The 14,813-nt window shown below is 36.7% G+C and overlaps 1 protein-coding gene across 1 annotated transcript in view; it reads left to right on the plus strand.

Moving 5' to 3' along the window:
• vipr1a (vasoactive intestinal peptide receptor 1a) overlaps window positions 1-14,813 on the plus strand; it is a 32,442-nt gene that overhangs the window by 12,049 nt on the left and 5,580 nt on the right. Inside the window, exons 3-7 of the mRNA XM_073849418.1 lie at window positions 2,865-2,962; window positions 3,811-3,943; window positions 7,854-8,007; window positions 8,424-8,484; window positions 14,678-14,744. Coding sequence (XP_073705519.1) covers window positions 2,865-2,962; window positions 3,811-3,943; window positions 7,854-8,007; window positions 8,424-8,484; window positions 14,678-14,744 — 513 coding nt within the window. The remainder of the gene's footprint in view (window positions 1-2,864; window positions 2,963-3,810; window positions 3,944-7,853; window positions 8,008-8,423; window positions 8,485-14,677; window positions 14,745-14,813) is intronic.

The raw sequence follows: 14,813 nt of genomic DNA on the forward strand, positions 1-14,813 counted from the left end.
TTTAGAAAAAACATTTGGAGCATTTTTTTGTTCGTTAAATATAAGTTTTTGATTTTTAAAGTAACGACCATGAGTTGATCATATTGTGTTTGATCAATTTTGCCTTCTCAGATAATCACAACTTGCCTAAAATAAATATAGATCTAGGCCTAAAAGAGTTAAAATATAAAACAATGTTAATTTCAACGTTAAAATAATATAAATGTGCGGTATTAGGCACAAATGCAATCGTTTGTGCTGAGAGCCGCTTTGCAGGACATAGAGGAGCCAGCGCAATCACTTGCATTTTTGCAGTGGATACAATTTAAAATATTCCGTTATTTTTGCTCATAAAGGTACGAGTAATACATTATTCGGAACTGTAAATGGTCTACTTTTATTTGTGTGCACTCACAATATCAACAAAATGTTGCAAACGGTGCTTGAAACATTGAAAACAAACATGATCCCCTCATGTCATCTCAAGGAGCGCTTCTCAGCAAAACTCAGCGAATTAACTCACAGACAAGATATTTATAGAAAGCTTTAAATTATTACTTAACGAAAGAGAACAAATCAAAAACAAAAACTATTTCATTATGTAGTCTGTAAAGATTAATTTCTCTCTAAAGGCGCGTCCAAAGAGGAAATGGCGATCGGCAACTTCATCCTTGCGAGACACTGACTCAGAAAACACAAGCGTTTTAGCGTTTATTTTACAATAGCCTACTTGCCAATGGGATAAAACACAGGCGGTGAATATAAACACTTTTATATTAGTTTAATGTTGAAATTAAGATTGTTTTATACTTGAACACTTTTAGGCCTATAGATTTTATTGTAGGCAAGTCGTGATGATTTGAGAAGGCAAAACTGATCAAACACAAGCTATGATCAACTCACTGTCTGCCGCTGGCTGCTTGGTCGTTACTTAAAAAAATATATATATTGAACGAACAATAAAATGCTCTAAACGTTTTTCTAAATTAACTTAATAAAAAAACGAAATGAAGCAACCACTTTGCTGAACTATTTTAATAGCTGAAACAGTATATAAGCTGTTTGCGTCACCATAAATAAATAAAACTACTACTAATAGTAATTATTATTATTATTTAAATTTATAGGCTAATAAATGAGTGCACTTAAGACAGTAAAATGTTTCTAATACAATAATTCATGAATGTTCTATTTTTAAATAACCTAGAAATGTGTTTGCGAACTATTCATTCTATGAAGACATATTTTGGTGATTTTATTATAAGCTTTTCACCCAGAGATAGATGCATGCTGTTAATGTTATTATTAAATATATATTATTACATTGCATTCAGTTTGAAAGCAAAATAATTAACATAACCGGTACAGTTTTGTATTGCTTTTTACCTTCTCCTCTCCAAACTCTATAATTTTTCAGAAACTGTTTATAAACTCAGGGGACGAATTGCAAAACCTTCGCCACGGATTGATTATTTTTCTCCTGCAGGTGACACAGCGGGCTCCGTGTTTATGCCCGTCTCAAGTGAAAACCTTCAGCGGCAGCAGCGAGCTTCCGGTGTACTAAAACGCGCTTTGTTAAAAAAAAAAACTCTAATTTTTCGATTTGGTTTTGTTGACTTTTTAATATCTGCATTTGAACGACGTGTAATGAAAACAAAATTGAAAATATGAATGAAATTCGTTTTTGTGTTCCCGAGAAAATGTAAATATTGCATAAACCAATCATTTATTCGTTTGTTTGTTTTGAAAACAAAAACGAGAAAACCAATTATACGTAGGTACACGGACCGTAATCACAGCCTTGCTGATATTCAGACTAAAATTCCAAAATTAGTTACTTACAATTTAGACACAAAATGAATTTATCTGTTTCGATTCAATGACTCACTCATAATGACAGTGGCTGGACCTGAAATTGCATTTCTTTCTTTTGAGTATTAAATCTCTTGGCTACTGTTGGCCGTGATTTCGTTTTGTGGTCAATGGCCGGTGAATGGGAGTACTAAGGGCATAACTTTGAGCGTATCAAAAGCGATATTTTTACAACACTAAGAAGACTCGACACACCATGAAACTTTGCTTGAAGTATCGCCTGGGTCTCTACACATGAACTCGAGCATTGAGAACATTGTTTGTGTACACAGAGTTTACTAAAAAGAAAGGTTTTGAACAACTCACTTTCACTGTTTGAGTTTCCGCTCGCAGACATCTTGCCAGTCAAAAGGTGTCGATCTCCGAATGAGGAGATTAAAGATGGATAGCTCCTAAAGCATATTTCCATATAAATGCATGGCTAATTCATTGTTTTGTCGCAAGTGAAAAACAATATTAACCTTCTAGTTGTAAAAAGAGCCTCATATAAGCCTAATATTTCGTCCTATGGAGTCCATTCATTCGCATTCGGAGATCGACACTTCTTGACTGGCAAGGCGGCTGTGAGCGGAAACCCAAACAGTGTAAGTGAGTTGTTCAAAACCTTTCTTTTTAGTAAACTCTGTGTACACAAACAATGTTCTCAATGCTTGAGATCATGTGTAGAGACCCAGGCGATACTTCGAGCAAAGTTTCATGGCCATTCAACGGCCATTGTCCACAAAACGAAATCACGGTCAGTCTCAAAAACGGCTCGTTTGTCGTAATTATGCTTTTAGATATAAGTCTGTCTCGTTTACAGTACAAAAAAAAAAAAAAAACAGCCCAGGTTGCATTTTGGCAATAGTTATCCTTTAATGGTAAATCTGCTAAATGGCAGCAAATTAAACATAATTAAAATAATCAAAACAAATCAAGACTGATCTTCTAGTTCTTATTCCAGTTTTGCATAATAATCATTCGTGAGTTTCTGAGTTTAGTTACTAATCATTCACTGTTTTTTCCCCTTGTAGGGTGAATTCCTGGGCTCTGTGAGGATTGGATACACTATTGGTCACACTGTGTCTCTTATATCCCTTATCATCGCTATCATCATTCTGTGCTTTTTCAGGTAAAACCTCCATACAACTCAAAACACACCACTGACTTGTGTTATAGGACAAGACCTTGGCTCTTTATGGCTTTTTCCTTTCTCACATAGAAGAAACTCCCAAATAACTCCCATTTGATAGTTTTGTTGTCCTCAGTCAATGCCCACATTTTATGTGATTAATTCAGCTGTGATCCAGCAGCGAATCGATGTTCTGGTGATCATACTGGTGTCAAGCCAGACGACCTTGTTCAAAATGCCCCGTTTTATATCACATTTAACAATACAGTGTATTGCGAAAGGGCACAGATGAAGGCGTTTGATAGGGTTATACAGTTTCCATTATTGCACAACCTCTCAAACAAAATGGCTTGGTAGTTTGTAACTCTCTGCTTTTCCAGCGCACAGGCTTCCTCGTAGTAAATTAACCACAGTGGATGTTCCCCTCAGTGACCTCAGAGGTCAAGCCAGATCTCAAGTGTATTGAAAACCTTCCTCTTTTGGCTTGCATCACACTTAATTAAACAGGAACATGGTTCTTGAGAGTTGTCATATATTTAAGCTATCATACACACAGTATATGAGTTTCCTATGCCTCTTTGAAAGATAGAAGACAAGCATGGATAGAAAGAGTGGCTCTCCTCTCAACATGAACAGCACTGCATGCATACTCTCTTGAGTGTAGATAGCAATATGTATGGAAATGTAATGAATTGCCTTGTCGTGCACATGTGGTTATAATGCATTGTCTATATAAAGTATATGCAAAGCCTATTAAGGAACCTTCAGCACATTGTTTATTGTGTTTTTGCGTATCATTTATTATGCTAAAACAACTCACTGTGTCTCTTTCTCTCCTTGCTTCTAAGAAAACTCCACTGCACAAGGAACTACATCCATATTCACCTGTTCATGTCCTTTATACTGAAGGCTGTGGCTGTAATTATGAAGGATGTAGTCCTATATGAGGTGGAGGAACCTGATGACTGCCACTATGGATCTGTAAGTGCTTTTTAAGTAAGGGATAATGTACAGTCAGTGGGTATAATTGCGATAATGACTGGCTTACTGTACAGTTATATCAATTATTATTATGTCTACTTACATAATCACACCTACTTAATATTATCTTAAAGTTTTCGCTAAAAAACATAGTTTTTTACAATGTCCTGAATATTCTTCCTAGCAACAAGACAAGTGCTGCAACAATTTTAACAGTAATATCAACAACCTTGTAGCTCATAGTAGGTCTGTCTTTAACGGTATAAAAGTTATTGTTAAAGGGAACCTGAGTATTAAGACTTGTATGGCTTAATATAACATAAATGATGTCTCTTGCTGAAATATGTAGTAGAAAACCCATGAAAGGTTTATGCTATTTCAATATTATACATGCTCTGGACTATGGGGGCACCATTATTTTAATAATGTGAAATGTTTGCGCATGGTGAGCTACTGGCACCAGTGTTGCCAAGTCTGTGGTTTTCCCGCAGAATTGGGCTATTTTTATACTTTTGGCGCGGGTTGCTTTTCATGTCCGCCGGTTGAAGTGACCGGAATGCTAATTTTACCAGAGGAACCCCACCACAAAACGTGTATTTTACCCCCTGGAACGCAATTTTTACCGAGGGACCCACCTTGAAATGCAGTTGGGCTGGTTTTGGGCTAGTTTTGAGTAGCAATTGGGTGATTTTGTTGTGAAAACCCTGGCGCTACCTGTTGCCATTTTTACCGCAACACAACTCACAAAAATAAAATACTGATACGATGCCACATTGTGTGGCTTTTGGTTGTAATTTTTAGTCGAAGGGCAAAAAGAAAAACGTACAAGTCTTCACTGCTTTTCCTAGGGATAAGAAGAGGAGAAATAATCGGAAGATGCCTGTGGATAAATAAAACTTCCTAAAGATCCACGTCTTTGTTCTCTTCACTTTAGCCCTGATGCCTGTGAGGCCTTCAGTAAACATATAGCTACTGAAAGAGGTTACAAATGGCAGAGACAAGAAATGGTAGATGCCATCCTGGCAGGATATAAACATGTCAGTGCTTGTCATGACACTGCAGCTGCTGAAGGAATTTCTCAGCACTGATTTCACTCGATATCCAGGGGAATTTAGACTCCTTGTAGGGAAAAATCTATGGTATGGCATTTGGTCTGGCCTGTAAGCTCTTTCATTAGCTGTGGTCATCATATTATTTTCCGAATTGTGTTGCAGTAAAAATAGCAACAGGTAGCGCCAGTAGCTCATAGAGTGCAACCATTTTATATCATCTAAAAAATGCCTCCACCCCCCCCCATAGCCCAAAATATGTATAAACCATGTGGATTTTTTAAATAACATAAATATTTAATGGATTTCCTACTACATATTTTAGTAAGAGACATAATTCATGCTAAATTACGCCATACAATTCTTAAAACCCAGGGTTCCCTTTAACAATCAGTTCCTCTATGAAGAAAATGAATTGCATTTTTACTTCCAGAACCTGATGTTGAAATCCCAACCACTGACATCTGCGATTGACCAATCAGAATAAAGTATTCCAGACAAACATATAATAAAATGAAGTATTCCAGTTACATATATGATTATATTTCCTGGTACACTGTAAAACATATTAACAGGCAGTTTTACATGAACTAACATTTAAAAATGACTTTAGTTGGCGTAACCTAATATGTGACTCTGGACCACAAAACTAGTCTTAAGCAGCATGGATATATTTGTAGCAATACCCAAAAATACACTGTATTTTATGCAAAAAATCGTGTTCCATGAAGACATTTTGTAAATTCCCTACTGTAAATATATCAAACTTAATTTATTATTATTAGTAATATGCATTGCTAAGAACTTCATTTGGACAACTTTAAAGGTGATTTTCTTAATATGTAATTTTTTTTGCACCATCAGATTCCAGATTCCAAAGAGCTGTATCTTGGCCGAACATTGTCCTATCCTAACAAACCATACATCAATGAAAAGCTTATTTATTCAGCTTTAAGATGATATATAAATCTCAATTTAAAATAAACTGACTCTTACGCCTGGTTTTGTGGCCCAGGGTCACATATAGTCAGGTTGGTTCAGTGATACTACATCAAACCACATAAAGCACATTCTTTAGGTTATACCTCACAAAACATTTTACACTGCATTTGGTTGCATTCTACTTAAAGGAGTAGTTCACTTCCAGAACAAAAATTTCCAGATAATGTACTCACCCCCTTATCATCCAAGATGTACATGTCTTTCTTTCTTTAGTCATAAAGAAAATAATGTTTTTTGAGAAAAACATTTCAGGATTTCTCTCCATAAAATGGACTGGTGCCCCCGAGTTTGAACTTCCAAAATGCAGTTTAAATGCAGGGCTCTAAACGATCACAGCTGAGGAAGAAGTGTCTTATCTATCTTAAAGATTGATTATTTTCATAAAATTAACATTTATATAGTTTTTAACCTCAAATGCTCATCTTGTCTAGCTCTGCATGAACTCCAACTTCAGAATCATCCTACATTACTGTTTTACCTTTTTTTTTTTACTGTTTGACCTTCTTTTCATGTTAACTTTGTAAACACTGGGTTTGTACTTCTGCATTAATGTAGGATGATTTTGAAGTTGGGGGAGAAAATGAGATAGGAGTTTTTTGACATGCACTAACAGTCCTGAACCAGACAAGGTTCAGGAGCTAGAAAAGGTTAAAAAGGTTAAACTGCAATTTGGAAGTTCAAACTCGGGGGCACCATAGAAGTCCATTATATGGAGAAAATGCTTTCCTCAAAAAACATAACGTCTTTACGACTGAAGAAAGAAATACATGAATATCTTGGATGACAAGGGGGTGAGTACACTATCTGTGAATTTCTGTTCTGGAAGTGAACTACTCCTTTATTATCTACTTTCTGAATGTAACCACATCCAGTGAAAGTAATGGCTTTTTTTGCCCTCGCACCATCTCCACAATTGCTATACCGTCGTTAGTAAATTGCTCTAATGTTATCAGAAGGTTTGCTCTTTAAATGGTGTTTGGCAAAGTGCTCTTTAATCTCATTTTGTGGCCAGGCATGGCAGTGTTTGAGCAGTCCTTAAAGATCTTTGAAGAGTTTGTAAATGACCTCCCTCATCCGGATATGACCAACGCTGTATTTACCCAACATCGTGGTCATGTTTAGCTTGTTTAGTGCCATATTCATAGTTGTTAATGTGTTCAAGTTTGGATAAGAATTGTATAATGATGATATTTCGTTAATTAACAAAAGTGTATTTGGTTATTAAAAGGCTTTGACGGTCTGTGTGTGTAATGGTTTAGTAATGTGTTCTCTGTGCGTTTTCCTGTTTAAACACTCTTCATCTGGCTCTGAGTGTTTTGGGCCGTCTGGACGCAGCTGTCGGCCAAAAGAATATGTCACATCTGTCACAACAGGGTGCTCAAACACTCATGATGGCACGTTATCCCCTCTGTAAACAGCCTTGCAAGGTCACAAAAACAGGGTTGACATTTAAATGGCCAGGGTTTGTTAGATATTGTCATTAATTAAATTGGATTCGTTATTTATTAGAAATCGTTTCTTAGGTTGTTTAGTGCTATGTGATTACTGCAATAATTAAGAAACATTTCTAGATGATAATTACAGTACGTGTAGGACATTTCTGAACAGTCAGCACTCTACAAAACCATCAAACATTAACAGACAAGCATACTGCGATTCTTTATATGTGTTTACGCTCTTTTTAATGCCCCTCTTTAGAAGTATTGCACAATGTTTTCTAGTGCCTCGCGCATGCAACACTCCAGCGCAAAGGCATTCCCTTTGTTTAAGTACATGGTAAACATGCAAGCCCGCAGTTCCTGTTATAATATACACAAGTGCATAATAGCTGTAAACAAAATCCTCTCTGCATTTTACAGGTGGGCTGCAAGGCTGCCGTGGTTTTCTTCCAGTATGGCGTCATTGCCAGTTTCTTCTGGTTACTGGTTGAGGGTCTTTATCTGCACGCTCTTCTGGCCGTTTCCTTCTTCTCTGAGAGGAAGTACTTCTGGTGGTACATTCTCATTGGCTGGGGTGTGTATGTTCTCAGTTGGCTTTAAGATATATTACCCCCAGGCCTCATAATTCTTCATGGCCTGTCAAATGTGAATGACAAATTGATCTCTAAAGTCAATAGGACCTTGTGCATGTACGCACTCAAAATTTAACGGTTAACCTTTTCATTGACGTCACTGTATCATGTTGGCAAACGTTTCACGTCACTTTTTTAACATTTTGAATAAGCAGGCTCAGATTTGTATCTCAGGGTCAGTTACGGTTTGAGGCTAATTGGCAATCCATTTGTTTTATTGAAATCCTAATGATCATGTAGGTCAATTAAATAAGGAATCCCTGGAAACATCTGACAGTGACTCTGAAATGTCAACTTGTCAGAGCAGTATGTAGTCAAATATTGACAATATTCATATTCATGTCTGTTTGTGTTCCAGGAGTTCCAGGTGTCTTCATAACAATCTGGAGCATCACAAAAGCTTATTTACATGATATTGGGTGAGTAAATGCTACTTGTTTGCATTGTACATTCAGTGGAGCCATAAGAAACCGTTTTGCTTGTTGTAGCCACTGAGAGTAACAATTCAAAAACAGAGTAAAGTATATAACTATTTTTATGAGTTTATGAGCTCAGTTGAATGTCTGTCTTCTACACACCTTTTGCCAATAGCTACAATATAGCTGACACTGTAAATTTCACTGAAGGCTGTGCCTGGATGATAAATGACATGCCTTCATGGAGGTCAGGAGGCTATATTTAGAGCAGATCTCATAGGAGGAGACATTTGAGAAGAATTTGTGTGGATATTTTCATTTTCATTGCCACATTTTTTCTTATTTATTTCCTTGTTTGTTTTTGCATCCACATTTCACGTGGACTGTTCAAACAGTGGGAGTCCAGTTTTTCACCAGCCTTGGCTTTGGAAATATTTTTTCCAGTCATCTTCTAGGGATTTTAAACAATTATTTAACAAAGTGAAATAATCATTCAGCTCTGAAATGAGTCACAACACAACATGGCCCGCAGTTGCTGTGCTTTTCTGTGCAAGTCGAGTTGCCGTGGTAACAGAGATTGATTGGCAGATCACTCTTCGAGATTCTTACCCAGACATTTGACCATTAAAGGATTAGCTCACTTCCAGAATAAAAAAAATACCTGATAATTTACTCGCCGCCATGTCATCCAGAATGTTCATGTCTTTCTTTCTTCAGTCGAAAAAGAAATTGAGGTTTCTGAGGAAAACATTCCAGGTTTTTTTTCTAGGGACTAGCAGGTTGAAGGTCCAAATTGCAGCTTCAAAGGGCTCTACACGATTCCGGCCGAGGAATAAGGGTCTTATCTAGTGAAGCGATCTGTCCTTTAAAAAAAAACCTTTTATATAAACACAAATGTTCATCTTGCACTAATCATGTTGGAAAGGTCACGTGTGGGTAGTTCTTTGTCTGTGTTTCTGGATTCAAAATGGTAAGGTAGGGTGAAAAAACCCATGTAATTTTCTTGTTTTCTTCTACAACTTCAAAATTGCCTGACATCGTTGTTTTACTTTTTTCCGTAAATGGCATTTGACTTTCTTCGCACATTCGCTTTGTAAACACTGGGTCAGTATTTTTGCCTTTGTCAACTTTTCAATGCAACTTGATAATGTGTGAAGTCAAGCTAGTGCAAGATCAGCATTGTGGATAAAAAGTATGTCAGACTCCAGACAAAGTAAGCAGTTTGTCTGGAGTCACATGAAGAAACAGAACCAACTGAGACAGACTAAATTCAGAAGAACTGTGGCAACATCTCCAAGATGCTTCAAGACCGACCTGCAAAGTTATCTAAAAACTATCTGCATGTGCAAATAGGGCAAAAACTGGAAAGGATGGTCACACCAAATGCTGATTTAATTTAGTTAATATAGTCAGCTGATAAAGAAAATCTATTTATGACATTATTTTCAATTTGATTTAAAGCATTTTTAGACAAGTGCCTAAAACTTTTAACAGTACTGTAGCTTTGCAGGTAGATTTCTTAAAGCACCTTGGAGATGTTGCCACAGTTCTTCTGGGTTTGGTCTGTTTCAGTTTGTTGTTTTTCTTTATTCCATTCCAGAAAGACTGGGTGATGGTGACATCGGATCTCTGTGTGGAGCACTGGCTGTTGTCAGACTCCTTGTAGAAACAAAAATCTCACTGGATTATTACAATTAATGGCAAAATGAATGTTTGGAAATGTAAACTGATATTTCCTTCTGACACACTACAGCAAAAGATATAGACATAGCGACACGCCTCATAATCTGAAAACACGCCCACAATCCAACGCTCTCCATTGACTGTGTATTGCGGGAAGCTGCCTCCTTGTCATTTCTGACTGATAACAAGAAACAAAACAATGTCTAATAGCTGCTATGTAACAAGTTGAACAGTAAACAAGCTAAAAAACACAGAACTACGTTTTTACAGGTTGTCGACCTAAAAAACGAGTGTTTAATGACACAAAAGTTGAGCACAACGTGTCTTATTACTCTGAGAACCACGGCTGCTGGAGGGAAATTTAACGGCAACAGTAAACATTCATTATTTTTAACCATGTCAAATAGAGCCCGACTGATAAAGGATTTTGAAGGCCGATACCGATACAAATATTTAAAATCCGATATATCGGCCGATATATACATTTAGTTTTTTTTTTATTTCAGAAATGTGCAACAAAACATTAACAGATTTCTAGGGATGCTCATTTCGGTTAATTTTCCTGACCGACAACCGCTGCTCGTTATCCGAACATTAACCGTTAACTGATACAATTAGAATAATAAATTAGTTTAAAATAAAAATAGAATGCACGAGTATCTGTGATGATACATTAAAAATACAAGCAAATGTTTTATTTTAACGTGCAAACAGCAGCATACAGAGCAACAAAAACAACTGTATTGACATATACTTAAATTATCACGCATCAGCAGCGGTTCTGAGAACAGAGAAAATCTGAATGAAAAAAAAAGAATAATATAAATAGGCCTACACTAAATATGTATAAATTAAATAACTACCTAATAAAGATGACAAAACTAAAACACACTGAATCCTTTTATGCGCTTTGAAGAACTGTACCGGTCTTATTCTTCTCGTTGGACATAAAAATATATAGCAGGCCAGCCAATACCTCAGTGTGCCTAGTTTTTAACATGTCCACATGCTGTACGGATAGACAGGACCGAACTCTTAGATCCGCGAAAAAAAACACCATCACAAAAACCCTTTAAATTTGCGGTTCGGGACTTCCATCCACTGTCATATGCGTGTGGAGAAGCGCGTGTTTTACAGCGTTCAGCAATAGCCAATCACAGACATGTATGTTGATTTGATTATCACTGTGGCCAATCACAGGAGGCTATGTTACAATCCACTCACCAACCAAAGTGCCGGTTTCAGTTTTGCTGACTTCTACACTTTCGCGAACTCTCTTATTAAAACAAAGAAAGTGTTGGCATTATATAAATAAGAGATTAATTGTGCAGTGTAAAGGTTATTTTATTACTTTTTAATAAGTTTATGAGATTGCGATGAACTACTCTAGGATGAGTGATAGCTTTCCAGTGATTGTAACGGGAGCGCCTATTGCGCACTTTCTAGACTATAATTCATTCAGAATTTGAATACATTCACTCACGGATTCACTCTCTGATAACCCAATAACGCCACTTGCCATTGAGTTGCATATACTACATCAGTTTACTAAGTAAAGGTGAAGCAAAATATGTCTGTACAGCCACACTGCGCGTGAGTAAACGGATAACTTACAAATAGCATTATTTCTTTCACCATGCAGCAAACGTAAAAAAAAAAGAATAGAAAAAAAACCCTTTTAAACCGTTTAACTGATAGTAATAATCGGTTAAAATTCTTACTGTCGGTTAACGGTTAAACGGTCAATATGAGCATCCCTACAGATTTCCCTAACATTAGTTATTTGTAGTTATTTATGAGTTTTAACTAACATAATATGTGGTTTCCAAGCTCATTAATGTTAACATTAGCAGTCTTCCACTGATAGTGGCATTAGTTAGCATTGTGGTTAGCTAGTCTATGATGAGCCATAATTTAGCAATGGATAACGTCATACTGCAAATTGTAAAAATATTTTCAATATAACAGGCCAAGGAGAGATGATACGTCTCATTGCTATAACTGTCACGCTATTAAAGAAATACTTCAGTCTCATTGTCAAAAGTTAAAAGGACAGTCAGTAGGGTTGGCTATCATTTGAATTTTATCGATTCCGATTCTTTTCGATTCCCAGTAGTAAACAACAACAACAACAACAAAAGTCAAACATTAATATTTCAAACATGTTTATTTTCAGTGCCATTAGTTTCAGCTCAAATAACAAACAAAAATTATTTTCTTTTATTTCGACGTGGTGAACCAACTGCAGATGCTTAGATATGTTGCTTGTGACACCTTGCTTGCAACATATTACTTTATTACAGGGGATCTCAACCTTTTTTACACCAGTGCCCCCCTCCTTCTTGAGTAAATTTTGCAAGGCCCCCTATGCCTGACATTTCCTCTAAAGGCGTTTATTTTAAACCTTTTTTATTACCAAAACATTTGTTGTGCCTTTTTATTTTTCTACTGCATGTTATAAAAAAACTCAAAATTCAAACAAACTTTAAATTAAAACTATACTTTTGAATTTAAAAGAAAACCCTCTGCTCAGTTCTAACTTTTTAACACGTGTATATACACATATACAGATTTAAAGCTCCTGAATTTTTTAATTCAGACATTCTTCACAACTTTGAGTGTACTTTTTCTTAAGTAAGTGAACCTCTCAAACATTCAACAGGGAGATGCCAAAAAAACACTCACTAAACCTGTCCATTTTAACTGGACTGACTGAATATCTACTGTTTGTATTTATTATAAATAAACAAACAAATACAGTGAATACATTCTAAATCTGTTTTTGCTGGTGCTAATATTTGCATAAACAGTGCTGACCCTTACCAGATCCACCACTATGGGTGAACAGGACACTCACAAGACATTCATTTTGACAACTATGCAAATATTTAGAAATTTCACGCAAAAATACTATGGATCACAGCCCCGAAATCATGAATAGTTTGTGAATCAACAGCGGACTTATGCGTGTCTAATGTACGAGTCTGATTTACAAGAATGAATACATTAGGCACGCGCGAGTTTGTTACTATTACTCTGGTCTTCATTACATTTACATTAGCGTGAGGGTTTGTTTCATGCATGCAGCCATCATGAGATGAAGTAGATACCTGTCTTCCCATGGGGCTATAGGTTACTTTTATGAGGGCGAGAGTGGGACGAAATAACATATATTTCTGCTGGAGCGGGCGGGTGTGGGAATAAAAAATTCGTCCCTTGCAGGTCTCTAAGATAAAGTTTGCGTGCAGCTGTAGCTTTGTCTTCAGTTTTTACAAAGTGTAGCCACACTTTTGAGCACTTCCCACGATCCATCTTGTAGACTGATGTTTACATTACCACGTAAGGTCCTGGCAGATTTCCAGTTGAAAAAATGCACCCAGGAATTGAAACGAGGAATCGAAATTTGAATGTTATAACAAGTATCCGATTCTTTATCTTAAGTATCGATCTTCGATTCCCAACCCTAACAGTCAACTACACTGTAACAACGTAACGTAATTACTAGCTAATTCCGCTTCACTCTCGGCTTATTTAACAGCAGCAAAACTGGAAATGATAGTCACAAATTTTGTCATGCTTACTCGAGTTAAGAGAACTGATGGGGATGTTCTTTTAATTGTTATTCAAGCAATGTATGTCTCGTGATCAACTCACCATGAACACACTCCACAGATGATCTCACTCGCGGATAACTGGTTCTCTCTGCCCGACTCTGGCTGGATCAGCAGGTTATACACGAGTGTTGCCAACAGGGACGGTGTAGAGTGCCCTCTGGTGGACAAACTATACAACGCCACTCATGACATGGTTGAAGGGGCTTTCATTCGTTTTTATTTTATTTTTTTGAAATATTCATTTATCGGCCATTATAAATGCAGATACCGATAGTTTGGAAACTGCCTAATATCGGCCGATAATATCGACCTGCCGATATATCGGTCGGGCTCTAATGTCAAAGGATTATTTCACCAGCCTGAAAGGAGGAGATATATTTAGAAACTAAATTTTATTGGTCTATGTCAGTGCTCCTTTTCCTTACCTGCCTTTTGTTGGAGAAATGATCCAGCAGAATGTCCCAACGTGAAATATCCTTACATCTACAACTATTTGTGTTCTCAAACACTAGTTTTTTCAGCTTTTAGACATTGTTTTGTTTCTTGTTATAAGTCAGGACTCAGGAGTCATGACAAGGAGTCAGCTTCCCGCAATACAGAGTCAATGGAGAGCATTGATGGTGGGCGTTGTTTTTAAGATTATAACGCGTGCCGCTATGTCTCTATCATTTGCTGTAGTGTGTCAGTAGGAAATATCAGTTTACATTTACCCATCCCCCCCACCCCCTGTGGGGGCATGGCCTAAATGTGCTCTGTCTCTATAGAAGTAACTAACTTAAAACCATTTTTTAGCCACCTCTGTACATTTTTCTACACAGAAAATGGTTGGGAATTTTACTACGGAACCCAAATGTTTTGCTCCATTACCATAGTTTAACTCTATGATTTTGTTTTGACAGATGTTGGGATTTTATTGACGATGATCTGTGGTGGATTATAAAAACGCCTACATTATTAACAATACTGGTGGGTGACCTTAGAGCAGCATCAAATTCTCACAAATATGGCAGGTGGTGCATGAAATACTTTAAATAC

This window comes from Garra rufa, chromosome 10 (assembly GCF_049309525.1).
Source record: "Garra rufa chromosome 10, GarRuf1.0, whole genome shotgun sequence".
Classification (NCBI taxonomy): Eukaryota; Metazoa; Chordata; class Actinopteri; order Cypriniformes; family Cyprinidae; genus Garra; species Garra rufa.